Source organism: Haliotis rufescens, unplaced genomic scaffold (genome assembly GCF_023055435.1).
Source record: "Haliotis rufescens isolate VD_foot unplaced genomic scaffold, xgHalRufe1.0.p SCAF_2, whole genome shotgun sequence".
NCBI lineage: Eukaryota > Metazoa > Mollusca > Gastropoda > Lepetellida > Haliotidae > Haliotis > Haliotis rufescens.
Window position 1 is genome coordinate 35577802 of NW_025963890.1, and position 22014 is coordinate 35599815.

Consider the following 22014-nt stretch of genomic DNA (forward strand, 5'->3'; position numbering starts at 1 on the left):
TTGTGTATTGCCATGTTGAAAAGGCGGCGGCGGGGTAGGCAAAGGCATATTTGGTCCCGTGAATGGCCGCTCGTTGTTGAAACAAATCAATTAATTCTTCCAACATCTCGTCAGTCCAAAATAGTTGACTCATTTTGACTTGACTCTATGCACTTCCGGTTTAAAAGGGGTAAATGTTCCTTGCAGTCACTAAGCATGGCTATGGTGCAGACAAACCTGGAAACATAATCAGGACGAACTGGGATTCGAACCCCCGATCAAAGGTCTCTGACATGCCCAAAAGACGCAACTCTCCAGAGTATTGTGGCACCTAAGATGACTTGGCCACCCATGCCTACTACAGCAGTGAGGCAAACGCCATCACAAAATTGTTTGTTCACCAAAGGGGAATAACTTACAATAATTAATACAGACAGACAAATATATCCCTAAGGCTGATTTGTGTTTAACTTCGATAAATAATTTAAGTATCATAATGTCATGAATCTTCTCTCCCTCTGGGGGGCACGGGTGCCCCTGTCGTCTAAGAGTTGCGTCCCTTTGGCACGCCAGAAACCTATGAATGTGGGTTCGAATCCTGTTTCGCCCTGATTATGTTTCTAGGTTTGTCAGCACCATACCCGTGCTCATGGGTTTCACCGAAGTGGTAAACATCCGAGACCTGCATCACTTTGGGCTTTCCTCCCACATTAAGCTGACACATCGTGTTATAACCGGAATACTGTTAAAAGCAGCGTTAAACCCAACTCACTCACTCAATCACTCATTCTCTCTTCTTCAATTTCATCTAACAATATTGACTGTATGTGACATTCCTTTACAGATGAATAAAACTCCTATAAATATTTCATCACCAATTTTTAACAGATTACATCAGTCAACAAATATTATGACCATATCACGTCAGACAAACCAGTGGTTGATAGCATGAATATAATTCACACATTGTAACCTGGATCTTCACTGTATTTGCTCAAGGCCAAGCATCGTGCAGCAGGATCTTTGCCTTCACTGACATCCCCTTGTCTCCGGCTCTAGTGTCACATTTGTCCATAGCCTTGTCACTGATACATGTAGCACTGGGATCGTCAGAGATTTCAGTGATAGTAACAGTTGACTTGCTTGCTTGTTGCTTGACTGTTTCAGCTGCCTGTCTGCGCTGTCGCACCAGGGAGTCGGCCCACATCAGATCCTCCTCCCACAATTCCCGGTCAGCCGGGTTGAGGTGAACTGCCATGGAGAAGCTGTGCAGAGCCTGAAGGAGGAAACACAAACTGCGGATGGGGAATTTGTTGATGAGGAAGTTGTTGTTTGGGAATTTGTTGATGCGAAAATTTGTGGATGAGGAATTTGTTAATGAGGAAATTGGGGGGAGGATTTGTTTATGGGGAATTTGTTGATGAGGAATTTGTTGACAGGGAAAGTGTTTATGAGGAATTTGATCAGTAATCCATTGAGGAAGAATTTGATGTTGAAGAATTTGTTGATGATAAATTTGTCGAGAATTTTGTTAGGAGGATTTGTTGATAGGGAATTTGATGATGAGAAATTTGATGTGGAATTACAGATTAATTATCCCTACCTTACAAGACAAATGAGATTGTATAAAATATATGAAGCACATTGAATAAAGATTTCATGACATAAATTATAAAGACATAGTTAAATTCATGTTTGTATCAAGGGGATCCAGGGTGTTTGTAGGTGTTTGTGTGTGAGTACAAATTAGTACGAAGGTATCATGTTTTTTCTTACTATAGGGATCCATATGTGAACCCCGTTTTTTAAAGAAATGACATGCTTCATGCTGAAGCCATAATTAATTTTTGCACATCACAAAGTAACTGTGAAATACATGTGTAAGTCAATACATCACATCAACACTATTTCAGATGTATGGATACAAAAACTACATGTGATAGTGGCAGAGTGAAAAGTCTAATAGAACCCTCTTGAAAGATTATTTCAAGTTCAGTTACATTCCATTTTCATGTTGAAGAATCAGTTTATGAAAAATTACACTAACCCAGTTTCTCAATTTAGCCACTTATAGATCAGGGTCCACTTGCACAAAGCGATCTTAGCTCTAAGACTATTATAAGCCTATGTTAAAGTATGGGAGTTACGATCATCTTAGCGCTAAGATCGCTTTGTGCAATTGGGCCCTGGTTGATGCTGTAAACAACTTAAAGGGGCACTGATCTAACGCAATTCCCCGGGACTGGTTGTTGCCTTTGTTATTGTTTTTTCCCATTGAGTACCCGGATGTATAACAGAAATCTAGACTAGTTCGCGACCTCTGCTGCGCCATTCGTAAGCGCATTAGTCACTTTTATGGGTAGTAATAAGGGCGTATGGTCACATTGATCAACAAAATGAAATACAGTTTTCGAGATAATAAGGAAATGTAGGTATCTCTGTGAGTAGCATCGGTAATGGTGACGAAGTTTTGATAAGTCACTTGCTTGGTAATTTTCGTTTACACTATTTTGACTTGCAACACAAAGTAAATATTTCACCTGAGCATATGCTTTTTTTATAGTGTGTATATCTTTTTACTGTCAAATGTGTAACGAATTTATTAAACGTCTAAATATTCAGTTATTTTACAAAGTGACTGAAAAACATTTCCATCTGTATTATTATGACAACGAATTCCAAACATTTTGATGTTTAATGTCATCACCAAGAGACTGAAAATGTTGCGTTGAAAAGTACATTTCTAAGTTGTTTGGCTTTTAATCCTACATAATAATCTGTTGTGATGTTTGTAGGCCCTTTTGATCGTCTTGATCAATCTGGACAGATTTTTTAGTCAAAATGACTGAAATATTTACACATTTTATAAATTGCCTGAGAGAATCACATTTTACAAATTGACGGTAATATATACACGCTTACAAAGGAAAAGACCTGTGACAACGACGTCTATCGCGCATTGAAGAATTTCCCAACCAAGACTTAGAGAAACAAGAACGAATCGGTTCAAATGGAGGAAAACAAAAAATGCAAATATCATAATTACAACCTACCAAATTTATGTGTATAAGTTTTAGGCAGCTTCCTTGTTCGAGGAATGTATCCGTGAATATCCACACAAAGGAACAATATCCCACTCGTGTGCAGCTGTACAAAGAAACTTATTCGATGTCACGTGTCTCAGTAACAATCAAATATTTTAAAAGATATATATCGTTTCGGGATATTATAACCCGTGTTCGTTTCTCAACTGATCGCTTGGATTGTTTCAGGTGTTTTACATAGGTGTCAAGTCTCAATGGTCAGCTGAGAAAGCCCACGTGACAACTATTTTCTTAACGTCCACGGTTTCTAAACATTCCATTGAGTGATAGATAACAATGATCAATCAATCAACGTATTATCAGTTAACCCTTTGAACAAAGTATGTTGTTTTTACATCGGCACTTCGCGCCATGATATGAGTGTATTCCCTTTGTTTTAGTAAACCTAGACATGTAGACACTCACTCTTGACATATCCACTGTGCAAGATAACAGTGATTAATCAATCAACGTATTTTCTGTTAATCCTTTGATGACTAGGAACGATCCGTTGATTTACAAAAAAAAGTAAATCAACTGATCATTCATCTCTTGCTGGGCTGCCACGTGCATATTACATAACACACATTTCACCTCACTTCAAACCTGGATTTAGATTGAATAATTACCCCAGACACAATAAATGCCAAATGGGAACCTTTGTCAGGTAATCTAAGTGGTGCTACCACTAATTGTACCTGTAATAAATTCATTAACTGAGCATCAAGTGAATGATGTCAAATACACAAGTGTAGGGTTATAAGAGAAAACGTGGATGAAAACAAGGGAGTAGTAATCGTATTATCGACGCAAGCCGAAATCCAAAAAATGCTTTCACTGCATGGATACTTTTTTTAGTATTAAACTATAACCATCTGGGGTATTTCCAAATGACCACATCCGATGAGCTCCCTTGTTCTTTATGTCTGTTTGTTTAGGCTGAAGAAATTAATTAACAAGCGCCCTTTGTCGAAATCTTTATAGATCACAGTTAACCAATCAGTGTTCAAAAATGCGTAAAACAAATATTGCCTCCAGCCTCCAAGTTTATTTAGCTGTCCTTGCAGACGGTACCCTAGTCTCTGGTCACGCTCAGTTGCGTTGCGTATCATCCGGGTACTCACGGGGGAAAAACAATAACAAAGGCAACAACCAGTCCGTTAGATCAGTGCCCCTTTAAAGACTATGGTCAAGGGGAGGTAATCCACGAACGAGTTATCTCCCCTTCATTAGGGGCAAATGAAGGCAATTTGACTCTGGTATGCCATAAAAGCATCGAACTACAGCCAGACAGTTAATTATACATTATATATTCATAAAACACAGGTGCATGGTAAGACATATTTCCTATGGCAGATAGTATGGTATAATGAGCTGACCCCTTGAGGATGTCGCACATGGTGCCTACAAGAGCTCACCAGTCTCACTTCTCCCAGGTTGAGTTGTGCTCGCCCCAGGGTCTGGTGACCCACCCACCAGGTGGGACAGACTTCAACAGCCTTCCGCGCCGCCGACACCGCCGGGTACAACTCATTCAGCGCCATCAGCGCCTAGACAAACAAAATTAATAACTGTAATAAAATAGGAGTATGGGATACAATTTTGTATTTTGCTCAAGTGGTTTTCTAGAGGAATTTAACTTTGGTGTGAACTCCTATGGAGGTATCCTCAGGTCTTCATGCAGAAAGTATTGTCTCAGAGTAGATCTTAAAGATTTTTAGGAGATTGTCCAGTGGCTAACATTAAAAACCTTGACCAGGCGGGGTGAGGTAAGGTGAGGTGAGGTGAGGTGGGGTTTAAGATTATAGCTGTGCGTGCGTCCCTCCGTGCTCTTGTACTAGTCCGGGCTAATGCTGAGTTTATAGTGCTAGCCCACTGAGATACCATACTGCAGTTTAACATGCATACCACCCAAACACACACAGTATACTGACTCGGAGCCGACCAGTCCTTGTTTTAGCCCCTTAATGCCGAGCCCCAGACAGGGTAACAACAAGTACCATCTTTTAACATCTTTTGGTATGATGCTGCGAGGGATTGAACCCCAGACCTTCCGCTCCCCAGGTGGACGCTCTACCACTAGACCACGGAGGCGGTCTTTCAACAGGTCGAAGGAAAGAAGACAAAAACTAGTTCAGATGCTTTTTCATAAACACTTTGCCCAGACACTTAAGGGAAGAAAGATCATGCAATGATCTGCCAGCAGACCCTAATATAATAGGTTGATGGCTACCTTAAAGATGGATAAGATTGAGTGAATGTTGTTTTACACCACAGTCAGCAATGTTCCAGCCATAGTATCTGTGCATAATTCTAGAACTGAGTCTGGGTAGGTGACCCAGGTGTTGAGAGCATGAACAAGAAACATCACTTAAACTGTAACCACCAGATCCTCCCCACTCAGCTGCCTGTGACAAGAACTGGGAACCTGCCCACGAGTCCCTCGAGGGACGCGTGTAACAATGTGCATGAAGGAAGTTGGGTGAGAAGGGTGTGCTTCCTGTGTCGCTAGAAGCACCACTCACCTGGGCCTTCATCTCATAGACCTTACAATTGAGTGGGTTAAAGTGGAGAGCTTCATCCCATTTCTTGATGGCCTCCCAGTATCTGCAGCACGTTACAAGTGGGTAAACAAAAACAAGAAATTGAGTAATGTGGTATACTGTACCCTGGCCTACACTTTGTTGGGTGAAGAAATCATTGACATGAAATTTCAATGACACTGACACATTTGATGCCAATATATGAACATATGAAAATTTAACCTTTTTTTCAAGTTTTTAATGAAATTTCTTGTCACTGTGTACTCTTTCTCAAATGTTGTTGTTTGTTTGTTTTTTTGTTGTTTAACGCCACACTCAGCAATATTCCAGCTATATGACGGCCATCTGTAAATAATCGAGTCTGGACCAGACAATCCAGTGATTAATATCATGAGCATCGATCCACGCAATTGGGATCGATGACATGCATCAACCAAGTCAGCTAGCCTGACCACCAGATCCCGTTAGTTGCCTTTTACGACAAGCATAGTCACCTTTTACGGCAAGCATGGGTTGCTGAAGACCTATTCTACCCCAGAATCTTCACGAGTCTTCCTCAAATGAATGGAAGCATGTGCTGAATTGCTAAATACGGTTCGAAGGTGGATAATTGTCTGGATTTATCACAGCATATGCACACTTTCCTTGATAAGGCATTTGTTACCATAGTCCAAAATTTAAAAAAAACACATTTGGAATGGTGAAACGAATACAGGATTCATTATATATCAAATTGATATTTTTAGAACTTTTAGAATATTATTGAAGAGTTGTCATACATATTGTACTGTGAGCATACAGTGACATTCCTAGTATGTTTGCACTAAATATTCAACAACACTCATGTATATCTGAAAGCACATCATGTTATAGCCATCTTCCCTAGTGCCATAAACTGCAGAGATTTTGGAAGAGAATGTAGGTCTTAGGCAACCTATGCTTGTTGGAAGAGGCAACTAAATGGATCAGGTAGTCAGGCTCGGTGACTTGGTTGATGGCATGTCATTGTATCCAAATTGCTCCTTGATGCTCATGATGTCAATCACTGCACTATGTGGTCCAGACTTGATTATTTACAGACTGCTGTGACATAGCTGGAATATTCTGAGTGCGGCTTTAAACAACAAAGAAACCGTACATCCTAAAAGTGTCAATGTTACCTGTCAGACTCTGCCAGGACACAACCCTCGTTCTTCAGTCTCTCGCTCTTGCCGACAGCATCTTCAAGGGAGATAATTCTTCTCTTTGGGGCCAGAGAAATCCAATCTATATCACCATTACGAACCTCTTCATCATCATCCTTGGTGTTCCCTTCAAATGACGCGGAGGTTGATTTGGAAACGTTTGTACCGGTTTTCCTTTTCCATCCAAAACTTGTCATTATATGTATTCAAATTTGGGATCAATAACCTTTAAATGGTCTGAAAAATAAATAACCGTCATATTATGTGATCCTTATTTATTTAAGGTGAGACTTTATTCATTTTACAGATTCTACTAACCCCAAATAATTCTGGTATTCGGTGTGGGGAGTCATTTATATTGTATACAAATAAACGTTGTACCTGATCAGTAACTAAATTTCACACACAAAAATCTTAAAACTTGGCACATTTGAAGAACTTTATCGTGATCGAAAACTGAACAGAACAATATAAACTTATGCCAGGGTCCTCAAATGAGTCAGCGTTAGCACCAACAAGACAGACACATCCATGAATGTGTTTCCAAGTAAACGTAAACGTACCCACTCTCTGTGTTATTAGTAGATACAGCAATTAGCATATGTTTTGTGTTCTTGTTTATCAGCTGGTCAAAGGTTCACTTCCGTAAATAATGAATAACATGTAATGTATGTTTTGATTGGTTGTATTTTACAACAGATGATTTCATTGGCCACATGGTCACGTGATTCTTGACGCATTGTCGCACATGTTTCAAATGGCCTTCGCAGCTGAATGAACTTCTTCTTAGAATGTGTACAGAGAAGAAAGCTGTATAAACTTCGAACCGGTGTTTTCTAGGACCCGATCAGGTTTTAGTAATCTTTGATTACATGTTCTTGTTGACATTACAATTATAGAAATTACATTGCAGCTTTTTTCAAGTGATCTTAATCTTACACCACACCCGAAACTCGTAAATGGCTTTGTTTATAAAATCCAGTTCAACTATCAGCAGATTATTGAATTAGAATATAGGCTGTCTCCCTACGAAACAGTGGATAATTACTTACTTTGTTCATATTAATGACAAGTTTTGCTGATACTAAAACACGTTGTCTTTCAAATAAATATTATTATTATTATGAATAATTTTGACAGATGATGAGGAAAATACCATTGGCTTGCTTATGATCAGCTGTGAGGTGATCTATTGATTTTAGATTACTTGCTATATGAATTTAAAAAGGCATGTATCCCTCGTGATCCTGCTGCAACTTTAAGTATAAGAGGGTGGATTATTAGTCGGGCAGCAATTAAAAAAATAATCATTATCACCTGATTCTGCCTTAACCATGTTAAAACATTTTGAGGGAAAGTTTATTGGAAAAGTTTGGGTTTTTTTCAGTTAATCATTATGGAGTCTGGGTGTATCACTTGTACTGTCACAATAGAGGAGCTGACAGCCACTGGTGATGTCATCAAGAAAACTCAACACAGAAACCTCATGCTTGTCCTCGGGCGAGACCAGTTCTCCGAAATGATTCTCAAAGTCAGTTACAGCAAGAAAGAAGTCAAATACCCAATTCGTGAATTAGTAATCCACAAGAAGTTTGTGAAAGATGGCAAAGCTACCATCAAACTTCCAGATCATAAACTTCAATTCCTTTTGAGTAACTGCCCACCGGACAAACTCATCATGTTCCTGAAAACAATGCATACGAAATTAGAATGTCTACGTCAAAAGGGATTTCTTAGTATGCGCAAGAAATTTTTATCTGATGTTCCAAAATCATTCCAAGACATCAGCCCATTGACGATTAAAGATCTGCAGACAGTTCACACTGCAAAAACTAAACTGGAACAGAGCAAACTCGCAGCACCAACACAGAAGTCCACAGTGACAGGGAAGAGGAAACGTACTGATGAGAAGGAAAATGTGACAGAGTCTCAGATGTCTGTGCAAGCTAAGAGGGCTAAGAGCTTAGCGATGATGTCTCCATCTAGAGTCGTGAACCCGCTGAAACTTAGCAAGGAACAGAACACTGTTCTTGAAGCTGTTCTCAGAAAGAGGAATGTGTTCTTTACTGGAAGTGCTGGGACAGGCAAATCTTTCTTGTTGAAGAGAATCATAGGTAATGATGCTGACATATTACCTAGTATAAACATCACAAATATCCCATGATTTGTGGATGCCCTTCAGTAGTGGGGAGTGATCAGCTTTATGTGTAGCCTGTTATTATCATCATTAATGTTAGCTATGTTTATTGACATTGATTTGAATTACGTTAAGTTCAGCTGAACGTGTGATGTTTAGTTTGACCTTAATTTTCAGGAGCTCTACCACCTCATCACACATTCGCCACAGCCAGTACTGGGGTCGCGGCCTGTCACATAGGAGGGACAACACTACACGCCTTCGCAGGTACATCTTCGAGGCTAAACAGTATCTAGTCTCAGTGTCTGGGCCCAGTGACTTGTTTGTTGCTCATACTGGAATTCCGATATGTGAAGATCCATGATAGAAGAGGTCTTCAGCAACCCTGCTTGCCATAAAAGGTGACAATGCTTGTCGTAAGAGATGACTAACAGGATCTGGTGGTCAGGCTCGCTGACGACTTGGTTGATGCATGTCATCGTATCTTAATTGTGTTGATCAATGCTCATGTCAATCACTGGATTGTCTGGTCCAGACTTGATTATTTACAGACCGTCTTCACATTGCTGGAATATTGCTGAGTGTGGCATTAAACAACAAACAAACCAACTGTAATTCCAGTCTCAATGATATGTATACAACACTTCACAGACCCCTCCCATTTGTAACATGTTGCCAGGTATTGGTTCAGGAAGGGCCCCCCTACAACAGTGCGTGGAGCTTGCATCTCGCCCCCAGGTGGCGCAACAGTGGAAGAAATGCCACCATCTGATTATTGATGAAATATCTATGGTGGATGGAGACTTCTTTGACAAGCTGGAGACAGTTGCTAGGTAACCTAATATTGAGAAATTGCTGAATTGAAATATTGATGAGATTTTGTCTTCTCTTAGTAGATCGAACATCTTCACGGACGTTAATGTTAATTTCTCATTACAAAGTAAAGTCCATACAACCACAGTGGGGATTCCTGGTTAAAATATGTGCTTGTTGTACGGCCCGGTGATTAGTTTGACTGCGTGTCATCCTCCTCCAACAGTGTGGGACAGTGGTCATACATTCAAACACATTTTTCTGATCTAGACTTAATCATCTACCTGCCGTCATTAACCCGTGATGATCTGGGTAGAGAATAGGTCTTTAGAAACCCGTGCTTGACATAAGAGGCGACAAACAGGATCAGGTGGTCAGACTCCCTGACTTGGTTGATGCATGTCATCTTTTCCCAATTGCATAGATCGATGCTTATGATGTCGATCACTGGAATGTCTGTTCCGGACGTAATTATTTACAGAACACTGTCATATAGATAGAATATTGCTGAGTGCAGCATTAGACAACAAACGTCAGCATATTTATAGCCGGAATATTGTAATTATTGCTGAGAGCGGCGTAAACAGCAAGCAAACAAACAACTTCTTCATATATTAATTTTGACAAAATATGAAAATAAGAAAATAAACCTCAAAATAACTTAAACTTCATTTTTTTGATATTTAAATCTTTTTGCCTTGTGCAACTTTGCATTTTGACCAAGAGATCTGTATTACCTCAAACATGTTAAACCATGCCATAGTATGTCAGATAGCGTGAATCTGAGAAGCATTTGTTTGAATGTGATTTGTGTGTAACTGTTAACATGCTCCGGAACATCCTAATGAATCCGTTGAACATGTATCGACACTCCATTGTGATTAGCATATCGATTCACCGCTGGGGATTCTGGGTAAGAAAATAGATCCCCAGCAACCTGTGCTTGTCATAAGAGGCAAAGAAATGATCCAGGTCAGTGAGTTCATTGATGGCATGTTGTCTTATCTCACATTGCGGGGATTAATGTTCAATGATCATTGATCGATCACTGGATTTTCTGGTCAAGGCTTGATCATTTACAGACCGCTGTTCTATAGCTGGAATATTGCCGAGTGCAGTGTTAAACAACAAACAAAGAAATAAGTTTGATATGTACTGTATTTCCAGAGTCGTGCGTCAGACAGACGAGCCGTTCGGCGGCATCCAGCTGATTGTCTGTGGAGACTTCCTGCAACTGCCGCCAGTCATCAAGGATCAGGCGGTCAAGAGGAAGTTCTGTTTTCAGGTTAGTCTGACACAGTAACATCTAAAATAAACCCACATTATTTCATGGTAATCTTGGCTATGTTCCTCTTCAACCTTTTCTTTTCACTAAATAATTTATTTGGTACAGAAATCTTTTACACATTTCATGCACTAGTTCATTAAAGTTGCTCAGTCTGAGAATATACGGGTGTTGCCTAACTAATTTCCATGTAGATACTTTGAGAGATTGTGTCATACATTGAGAGATTGTGTTATACATTGAGAGATTGTGTCATACATTGAGAGATTGTGTTATACATTGAGAGATTGTGTCATACATTGAGAGATTGTGTCATACATTGAGAGATTGTGTCATACATTGAGAGATTGTGTTATACATTGAGAGATTGTGTCATACATTGAGAGATTGTGTCATACATTGAGAGATTGTGTTATACATTGAGAGATTGAGTCATACATTGAGAGATTGTGTTATACATTGAGAGATTGTGTCATACATTGAGAGATTGTGTTATACATTGAGAGATTGTGTCATACATTGAGAGATTGTGTTATACATTGAGAGATTGTTTTATACATTGAGAAATTGTGTTATACATTGAGAGATTGTGTTATACATTGAGAGATTGTGTTATACATTGAGAGATTGTCTAAGTTGTATGAAAGGATGAGTTTTACACTCAGTAAGGTAGTGTCACATAGTGATTGAGATTGTTTTACACAGGGATATTGTGCTATAAAAATGGAATTTGTGTTCCACAGAAGGTGATTGTGTTAGACTCAGATGTAGGGACAGTGTCAGGTGTGATGTGATTGTTTCATTTTATTTCTTTTAGCATGTGTATATGTATGTGCAGGCCTCAAAGTTTGAATTTTTACCAAGTAGCCATATGGCTAATAGCATTTTCTTGCACATAGCCAGTGGTAAAATCAAGAAGTCAAGCCAATACTGTAGGTAGCCAAAAGCATTTGAAATTATCTTTTATCAACTATCATAATATGTACAAGTCATAGCACTATTCTGAAGCTGTCATATAGCTGGAATATTGCTGAGTGCGGCGTTTAACAACAAACCAACCAACCAACAAGTCTTGAAATTGTATATTAGTGGAAACTGTACTTCTTCTTTTTTGTTATTTGTGACTCAAACAATGATGCAATTTATGCCACTAGATTATTTAGGTATATCCTTGCTTATCCAATGAGCATTGTCAACTGAAATAAAATACTAATTACATTAACATTTTTGTATTTCTGTTCATTGTTGACTTCAGGAGAACTTATACGCAAGTACAATTATTGGCAGACATGTTTTCCACAATCACCTGTTATTTTTTTTTGTGAAGCAATAGAATTTAGTTGCCACAAAATATTTTCAAGGTAGTCATTTGGCTACCTCTGAGTTTTAGACAGTAGACAAATTGAAATTTAGGGCGAATTGGCGACTGTTTTAGTCACAACTTTGAGGCCTGACTGTGTCCTGTATGTACATATATATATTCAACATGTGATTGTGAAACAATTATAAGCCTGTTAGTGTTGACCAGAATGATTGTTTGTCACTGTTGTGAGGTGTATGTGTTGGTTACAGTCGCGGGCGTGGCAGAAGTGCATGCATGTCAACCTGGAACTGAGCGAGGTCCGGAGACAGTCGGACAGACACTTCATCAACGTGCTGCAAGACATTCGGGTGGGCAGGTACGTAGATAATGCAAGATGCAGCTATGTCAAAGTGCCTGTGGATCAGTCAGACATTGTGACCACCCAGTACTCATTATTTAAGAAATAAACGAGTGGGAGTTGTTTATTGTACAATTAAACACACCTGGGTGAATAAACCACACAGGGCTGCACCTTTATGATTTATTCTATTATACATGTATAAGATAGCTATGCGATAAATCACAAAGAAAAATGAAGAACGAAACGTGGTTTATTTCACGATAAAACATTGTTGTATCATGACGTCATTTGTGGAGATTTGAATATGCACTCGCAACTTGATGACATCATATATTGAGCGACATTATTTTTGAGAGGGAAGTGTCCAGTGAATTGTTCCCCATAGATGAAGCTGGGCTATACAGATAATCGCATCCAAAAGTGGGAGAAATACCTGTGGGTATTTCCCACATATTCTTACAATCCTAACATCGATTACCTGTACCTTTTCTCCCAATACCGATTGTCATGCCTCTCCCACTTTTTGCCATTGCTTTTATCTGCGTTGCCCAGCTACATCTATGGGGCACCCGTGAAGTTCTGGGGTAGAAAAGGTCTTCAGCAACCCATGCTTGTCATAAAGAGGCGACTAACGGGATCGGGTGGTCAGACTCTTTGACTTGGTTGATGCATGTCATCAAACCCAATTGTGTGGATCGTTGCTCATGATGTCATCCACTGGATTGTCTGGTCCAGACTCGATTATTTACAGACTGCCGTCATATAGCTGGAATATTGCTGAGTGCGGCGTTAAACAACAACAACAAAAACATCTATGGGGAACAACTCAATAGACACTTCCCTCTAAAAAATAACGTTGTCCAATTTACAACATTATCAAGATGCGAGCACATGGTCAAATCTCCAGAAATGACGTCATGATAGAGCAATGTTTTATCGTGAAATAAATCACACTTTTTTCTTCATTGCTCTTTGTGATTTATCACACAGCTTTCTTTTATATGGGCTTAAAGACGAGCCTGGAACCTGTGTTGTCCTGGAAGGGGGAAAACATCAGTACTCCATAATGTCTTTTAGAATTTAGACACTGTCCACTTTTCTGTATAATTGAGACGCTATAATCATGATAATGAGTCTTAAACTTCAACTGTCTACAATTCCAAAGTGAAGATTGTACAACAGTCAGTGCTATAAGCTTGATGAACTTTGCAGTGATTTTTATAGTTCAAGTTTTAACAGTTTCATTTGCCAAAGCTTTGAAATGTTACATGCTTTTCTTATATAACCCATGGCAGATGTTCAGATGATGTTCAGAACACCCTGAAGGCAACAGCCCGCCACAATATCCAGAAAGACGGTATCCTAGCAACCAGACTGTGTACACACAAGGAGGATGTGGAACAGCTCAACAACCATCACCTGCAGAAACTGACTGGTAGGGACACACCAGACAAATTAGCACTAGTCCTGTAGTCCTTGCCAAAGTGCCCAATAGTTAAGGTATCTATGGACTAGTGGAAATTTGCCATTTTTAAGGGTTTTGCTAAGGACTAGTGGACTACGAATGTTGGTTTCTATCACTGTTTTGGGAGTTGTCGAGTGATAGTGAGTCCAGGTACAATGAGTTTGTGTATGTACTACATGGCATGGTGGGACAATTGTGAAATATATGGTTATTGATTTCAGGTGAAAGTCGTATGTTTCACGCAACAGACACAGATCCTGTGTACAACAAGCAGATCAACAACCTGTGTCCGGTGCCAGACAAACTGCTGCTGAAACTTGGGGCACAGGTGAGTCGTGGTCTCAGTGTTTGTTATATAGCACCATGAACCATTGAAGCTGTGTCCACTAGCCCATGCATGTTTCTCTGGTGATTCCAGGACAGAATAGTTCCCAGTATCCCATGCATGTCTCTCTGGTGATTCCAGGACAGAATAGTTCCCAGTATCCCATGCATGTCTCTCTGGTGATTCCAGGACAGAATAGTTCCCAGTATCCCATGCGTGTCTCTCTGGTGATTCCAGGACAGAATAGTTCCCAGTATCCCATGCATGTCTCTCTGGTGATTCCAGGACAGAATAGTACCCAGTATCCCATGCATGTCTCTCTGGTGATTCCAGGACAGAATAGTTCCCAGTATCCCATGCATGTCTCTCTGGAGATTCCAGGACAGAATAGTTCCCAGTATCCCATGCATGTCTCTCTGGTGATTCCAGGACAGAATAGTACCCACTATCCCATGCATGTCTCTCTGGTGATTCCAGGACAGAATAGTTCCCAGTATCCCATGAGTGTCTCTCTGGTGATTCCAGGACAGAATAGTTCCCAGTATCCCATGCATGTCTCTCTGGTGATTCCAGGACAGAATAGTTCCCAGTATCCCATGCATGTCTCTCTGGTGATTCCAGGACAGAATAGTTCCCAGTATCCCATGCATGTCTCTCTGGTGATTCCAGGACAGAATAGTACCCACTATCCCATGCATGTCTCTCTGGTGATTCCAGGACAGAATAGTACCCAGTATCCCATGCATGTCTCTCTGGTGATTCCAGGACAGAATAGTACCCAGTATCCCATGCATGTCTCTCTGGTGATTCCAGGACAGAATAGTTCCCAGTATCCCATGCATGTCTCTCTGGTGATTCCAGGACAGAATAGTTCCCAGTATCCCATGCATGTCTCTCTGGTGATTCCAGGACAGAATAGTTCCCAGTATCCCATACATGTCTCTCTGGTGATTCCAGGACAGAATAGTTCCCAGTATCCCATGCATGTCTCTCTGGTGATTCCAGGACAGAATAGTTCCCAGTATCCCATGCATGTCTCTCTGGTGATTCCAGGACAGAATAGTTCTCAGTATCCCATGAATGTCTCTTCAGGAATTCACGTTTCTCTCCCTTTGGAGATTCTGTTACAGTCCCCAGGTGACCATTAATCAACCACAAACTCCCTTATGGGCAGGTTCCGGAGATACAGCGAAAAGATTTGCCCAGAAAATACTCTCACTGTCACCCACCCTTCCATCCACTCACTACCATTTGCATTATTATTTTAAGTAATTACTTAAACATTATCATGTTACAATCAGCACTGACAGTCACTGTCGCTATGGTTACAGGTGATGCTGGCAAAGAACATGGACGTGCAGAGAGGGTTGGTGAACGGAGCTCGTGGAGTCATCACAGGCTTTGAAAACACTAGTGATGGTGTGTTGAATGCTGTTTTCAATTCTGCTTGACATGAAAGATCTCGGTTTGATTTCATGTTAGGACTGTCTTTTGTGTCCAGTGTTATTCAGACATAACCATATGTGTGCCATATTACATCCGCTTTTCTGTATCAAGTGGCATCACTTCAAATTGTGTTTGTTGCACTTGTTCAGCCCAGACCAATGTACTACAGATTTCGGATTTGTTTTAGGATTCATAAATTTAAACTTCAATCTTAATTTCAATGTCTACCCAAGACTTAAATAAGCTTCTTGCCAAACAATAGGATCATTTGTTAACCTTGGTTAGGATCATTGGTTAGGATCATTGGTTAACCTTGGTTAGGATCATTGGTTAGGATCATTGGTTAACCTCAGTTAGGATCATTTGTTAACCTTGGTTAGGATCATTGGTTAACCTTTGTTAGGATCATTGGTTAACCTTGGTTAGGATCATGGGTTAACCTTGGTTTAGGTCATTGGTTAACCTTGGTTAGGATCATTGGTTAACCTTGGTTAGGATAATTGGTTAACCTTGGTTTGGGTCATTGGTTAACCTTGGTTAGGATCATTGGTTAACCTTGGTTTGGGTCATTGGTTAACCTTGGTTAGGATCATTGGTTAACCTTGGTTTGGATCATTGGTTAACCTTGGTTTAGGTCATTGGTTAACCTTGGTTAGGATCATTGGTTAACCTTGGTTTAGGTCATTGGTTAACCTTGGTTAGGATCATTGGTTAACCTTGGTTTGGGTCATTGGTTAACCTTGGTTAGGATCATTGGTTAGTCTTGGTTAATTTCATTATTTAGTCTTGGTTAGGATCATTGGTAAACTGTGGTTAAGATCATCTACCGTATTTCGGAGAGTCCAAGTGGAAGGTTAATGTGCCTTCCAGGTGTCATGGTTTACTGAAACAACTGTGTTTTTGCAGGATTCCCGCGTGTGAAGTTCGCCTGCGGCCTAGAGGAAGTGATCAAGCCCGTGCGCTGGGCCATGAAGGTTGGCAGTGGGGTGTGTCTCATGCGCAAACAGGTGCCCCTCAAGCTGGCCTGGGCCATCTCCATACACAAGAGTCAGGTCAGTGGCGCCTACAGTTGGTGACCAGTGTTGCTGTTAGGGAGGTAGCCTAGTTGTTAGAGCAGTCACTTGTCAAGGCAAAGGCTTGGGTTCGATTCCCCTCCTGGGTGTGATGTCTGAAGCTCATGCCATGGCTGAAATAGTGCCTTGGAAAACGTGGTGTAAATCAAATTCCTCATGCTCATTCACTACTTGAATCAAAGATCTGCCAACCAACTATTTGACACATTAGCTTAAAAAGTCCTTTATCCCTTCTTCCTATATCTATTGAAATATTTCAATAATAGAATAAATACCAAAGTAGCTCAATTTTGGAAGGCAAGGGAAGTAATTAAAAACTTAATTCATAAATTGTCTTCTACTTCATTGCTTTTGTTGACCGACGATATCATTGTATGTTTACTGTTAAAGGACGTTTCTTTATTTGTTCTAATTTCCGCGATGGAAGAAGATATCAAGTTTTATAACACTACCAGTATTTGTTGGTGCAGACATTTTATCGTCATTTTTCATCAATGCATCATTGTACAGCTCACGCGACTTTTCAATGCACTTCTGATGAATTTCCAAATCTAAATGCCTTGGAACTACACCACTGAGATGAGGTCTGCCAGTGTAGTGTGTATGAATATGATACAGTTAGTGTGTAGTGTTTCTCATGTGTCTGTCTGTGCAGGGCATGACGCTGGACTGTGTGGAGATCTCGCTGGCCCGGGTGTTCGAGGCAGGCCAGGCGTACGTAGCGTTGTCCCGGGCCAAGAGCCTGGAGGGCCTGCGAGTGCTGGACTTTGAACGCAGCTGTGTGCGGGCCAACACAGAGGTGCTGCGCTTCTACCACAAGCTGCAGCTGTCACAGAAGATGCTGCAGACAGGCATGGGGGACTATGTTGCTGCAGATGCCCCCCTCCCACCCAGTCACTGGTAGAGAGGGGCAGTATTGATACTTAGGCCAGTAGTTCAAAATTCAGAAGTCGGAGGAAATTATTATTTTTAAAATTACATAAGCTTCAACTTTGGTACCTTTTTTTCTGTACGACAGTATCTCTATGAAGAAGGTGCTTAATTTTGTCAAAGTCTGTATCAAGAACAAGGGTCCTAGATATATTATGCAAGGAATCAGCAACAATCTTGACTTGACAAAAACACAGTATTTGCCTAACATTTTTGCTGTATTGACCTGTGAGGAAAAGTAAGTTTTGATATTTTTTTTAATATTCTGTGATCCTACAAATAAAACATACTGACCTCATTCTTGTCGCAAGGGATGAAGCAAGAGATTACAGGAATGTCCAGTTGACTATTAATATGTCTTCAGACACTATTTAACACTAGTGGTCAAAAATATCAAATGAATAAGCTACAGTATCTAAGATTTACATTGATGTTTACAAATCTTCGTTTGACGATTGTACAATCTTATTAAGCAATCTCTGTTCAGTGACAGCGAGAACTAAGATCTGATTTTAATTAGATTGAAACTTGAACATTCCTTGGGATGCAAGGATCATGGATCATTCAACACTTTTATGATAACTGTCCTTTTAGCTTTGTTCCCACACAGAACTGTTGAATGTAGTGTCACACTCACTCACTCATTCACTTTTAATAAGGCTAAACTAAGTCATGTTTCACTTGGGTTGAACTGTAGGATCAGAACACTCCCACTGTTATGTTGGATTCCTGCTGGGTAATAGGAAATAAGGTAGCATTGAGGTTACGGCAGCAGGGAAAACACTTCAGTCTTTCACATGCTACAAATGCTTGGTGTCAATATGATCTTAACCTGTGTATTTATTCTTGTGATGTCCTTGTACTGTGTATAATCTGTATTAAACAAAATATTTGTGGGAATAGACTTCTTAAAAATATCACATCAGAAACAATGTTTCACTTTGTTGTAAAATTAGTCTCCATTGAAAAGTTAAATATTGGTAGTTCTACATGGATAGTAAAATATTGGTAGTTTTACACGAATAGTAAAATATTGGTAGTTCTACATGAATAGTAACATATTGGTAGTTCTACATGAATAGTAACATATTGGTAGTTTTACATGAATAGTAACATATTGGTAGTTCTACATGAATAGTAAAATATTGGTAGTTCTACATGAATAGTAACATATTGGTAGTTCTACATGAATAGTAAAATATTGGTATTCTTACATGAATTGTAACATATTGGTAGTTTTACACGAATAGTAACATATTGGTAGTTTTACACGAATAGTAACATATTGGTAGTTTTACATGGATGATATAATGATGGTAGTTTTGCTCAGGAGGGCCTCCATGATGGTGTTAATGTGTGTTTCCCAGGGTGTCTACAGTATTAAATATCAGTTTGTATATACACTTCTTAATGTTATTAACTCAAGGATTGTATTGTTGTTTATATATGTATGTTTTATATGTACACCAACTCTTGTTTGTTTATGGAATGAAAATAAATATGTTGTGTCACTAGGCCTAGCTATTTCCTCTATCAATCAACAGATGTGCATCGAATGGTTACTATGTTACCGGTACTACATTTTTTATAGGGGCATTTTTTATCTTTCTTATATATATATGTAAGATGTCAATGGTGATAATCATGCAATTTGTCTACTGACTGGTGCACTCAGGCAATGTGCATATTGCCTGGAAAATGAGACTGGATTTTAGACAGATTGAATGAAATGAATTAAGACTCCTTAATTTAAACTTCTCATTTTAACTTGGATCTATTTTGATGTTATGATGAGATGGCCTGGAGATCCTAAGTCCGTGGACAGGTTGGGTTTGACAACTACTCCATTTGTTGTGGTTCGTTTACCCTTCCAGTGACACTCTAAGTGATTTCTACTTTTCTACTCCCTCACTTGTGATATTAGCATATTTTGTCAATGCTTTCAACATTTTGTCACGACCACCATGACAAGTTGAAATGTGACCTATCTCAAAGATATCCTCGATATGGGTTCTTGAGCTCTGTCATTGCATTTACAAATGAACTTTTCAATATGACCACACTCAAGTATTTTATACCAACCCAGTCCAAGGATGTGATACTGTTGAGGGGACTTAGTATTAGGAAAACATGATTCTTTGAGTTACTCAAGTAGCGAAAAATATTGTTCATGGTCAATAATAAGGACTTGTTAACAGACTCTTTCTTCTCAACAACTGTTCATGAAAAGCCGCTTCCAGTGAAGTTGTCATTGCAGGAGTTGATAGAGCAAAGTTTATAGTATTACAGTCCACTTTATCTTTAACGTCCCCGTCACCTATTGTTTTGATATGTAACCATTATAATTATCTAGCTTCTAATCAGGGTATTTTCTGAGATGAGGAGACTGCTTCAGGTCCCTGCTCCCTATTATTTGACTAATTAACTACAGGGCGTCTGATCTGTTTTCTTCTTATTTATTAAAAGAACAAAAACAAATAGTGATGTATTGACATGTGTTAACATCAGACATCTTTCCGGGGGCAGAGACTGTTACACAATTTTAAGAATTTGCTTCAGGTAAGGGGAGATAATCGTATTCAATTGGATGTATGTTATGGAAACAGATTATGTCAAATTATTCAGTCACCTCAGGCTTGGCTGCGGCGAACAAAGATCAATGTGATAGATATATTTTGGATACAAAGATTTGTTCCTGTGGATATCATACCGAAGATTCTTTACATTTCTCTTTTGTGTGTACACATTACTATGTTCTTCGAAATGAAATGTATTTTTACCAAAATGGTTATTCTGTACAAACAGTGCTATGCGGAAATTCGTATTTGAGTAAGGAAGAGCAAATCCAAACATTAGATTTTATTCAAAACATCATATTAAAAACTGGCAGATGTTTAATTAAATGAATTGTTTAACATAAACTGCAAATAAATTTATCATATAACTTCTGATTTGAATTTTGACTGGCCTAACTAGTCTATGCAGTATGCATTGTCCAATCAAAATTGCGTCACGAAATTGACATCCGGTTCGTAAACAACATGGCAACTGCCGTCAAATTTCAGTCGATTGCAGGATTCGCAAAGCATGGGTGCCATCAACTGGGCGTCGACGGATACTTTCCAAATCTTTTCGTGCAAGATGGAATCTGATTGGTCAACAGGTGTGACAAAGGTGGGAAATAGCTCGCAATAGAAATTGATGGTGCTACAATTGAGCCACGAAATCCAGTCTAGTTTGACTGTTATAGTCAGCTTACTCCTTTGCATGGTGAGGATATGCTTCCAGTCTATTGTGTAAACTGCATACTTTAATCATCATAAGATCAAAACAGATCTAACTATAAATGAGTCTAATTCATATCAGTCTGTCAAAAATCCAGTCTCATTTTTCAGGCTCTATTGACTGAAAATGTTAGCTGGAATATTGCTGAGAGTGAGAAAACCTTACTCACTTATTGCTTGTTGTTTAAGGCTGCGGTCAGCAATATTCCAGCTATATGATGCCGGCCTGTAAATAATCATGTCTAGATCAGACAATCCAGTGATTGACATCAGCATCGATCCACCTTATATGCGATACGATGACACGCAGCCAACCAAGTCACCGAGCCTGACCACCTGATCCATTTAGTGGCCTCAGATAAGCGTAGATTGCGGGGGACCTATGTTCTTACTCAATCAGACACTTGTCTAGTTCCAGATCAGTGTCAGATATGGCACGATATTTTGAGTTAAGATATGTCAAACCCTCAATTGAATGAACTTCAAACTTCTCAGAGCAGCAAATCTCATTTCTGTATATAAAAAGGAGCGTAAAAAGGCAGTTCCGACGGGGCAGTCATTCTGACCGCACTGTGCCATGGATCGTTTACACTGTCTTATCTGAGCGCCATGGAATCCACAAAAGGAATAATTGTATAAAAAATGCATGTGAGATCGAAAACTCCGAATCAGGAACCGAGATGGTGAAGAATTGAAGCCAAATGAGTTCGAAAACACCCGGTTGATTTAAAACCCAATTGTTTCCCCCGCTTTGATTGGGTGGTAAAAGTTTGCCCGGAGTTCTCATGGTGTGACCTGGATGC

General features: G+C 39.6%; 2 protein-coding genes across 3 annotated transcripts; one reads left to right on the forward strand and one right to left on the reverse strand.

Moving 5' to 3' along the window:
* Positions 1-708: 708 nt before the first annotated feature.
* Positions 709-7445, reverse strand: LOC124113084 (tetratricopeptide repeat protein 33-like). 2 transcript variants are annotated; one of them, XM_046473335.2, is made up of 5 exons: positions 7357-7437; positions 6766-7026; positions 5588-5669; positions 4481-4612; positions 709-1255 (listed from the first exon to the last, which is right to left on the reverse strand). In XM_046473335.2, the coding sequence occupies exons 2-5, from the start codon at positions 6984-6986 to the stop codon at positions 974-976; spliced, it is 717 nt and encodes a 238-aa protein (XP_046329291.2). In that variant the 5' UTR covers positions 6987-7026; positions 7357-7437; the 3' UTR covers positions 709-973. The 2 variants fall into 2 exon arrangements, with proteins under 2 accessions (XP_046329291.2, XP_046329292.2); XM_046473336.2 differs by having other exon boundaries at positions 712-1255; positions 7353-7445.
* A 75-nt stretch (positions 7446-7520) lies between these two features.
* LOC124113085 (ATP-dependent DNA helicase PIF1-like) lies at positions 7521-19442 on the forward strand. The gene is made up of 11 exons (XM_046473337.2): positions 7521-7640; positions 8177-8903; positions 9104-9193; positions 9606-9759; positions 10907-11024; positions 12597-12703; positions 13984-14123; positions 14375-14481; positions 15810-15897; positions 16831-16976; positions 17653-19442. Exons 2-11 carry the CDS (start codon positions 8186-8188, stop codon positions 17899-17901), a joined length of 1917 nt encoding a protein of 638 aa, XP_046329293.2. The 5' UTR covers positions 7521-7640; positions 8177-8185; the 3' UTR covers positions 17902-19442.
* The last annotated feature ends 2572 nt before the right edge of the window (positions 19443-22014 follow it).

Coding starts and splice junctions, on each gene's coding strand:
- LOC124113084 (XM_046473335.2), bottom strand. CDS start 6,986: ATGACAAGTTTTGGATGGAAAAGGAAAACCGGTACAAACGTTTCCAAA. Junction 4,613..5,587: donor TCTATGAGATGAAGGCCCAG/GTGAGTGGTGCT, acceptor TTGTTTGTCTAG/GCGCTGATGGCGCTGAATGA. Junction 1,256..4,480: donor ACCTGGGAGAAGTGAGACTG/GTGAGCTCTTGT, acceptor TTCCTCCTTCAG/GCTCTGCACAGCTTCTCCAT.
- LOC124113085 (XM_046473337.2), top strand. CDS start 8,186: ATGGAGTCTGGGTGTATCACTTGTACTGTCACAATAGAGGAGCTGACA. Junction 9,194..9,605: donor AACACTACACGCCTTCGCAG/GTACATCTTCGA, acceptor ACATGTTGCCAG/GTATTGGTTCAGGAAGGGCC. Junction 15,898..16,830: donor CTTTGAAAACACTAGTGATG/GTGTGTTGAATG, acceptor GTGTTTTTGCAG/GATTCCCGCGTGTGAAGTTC.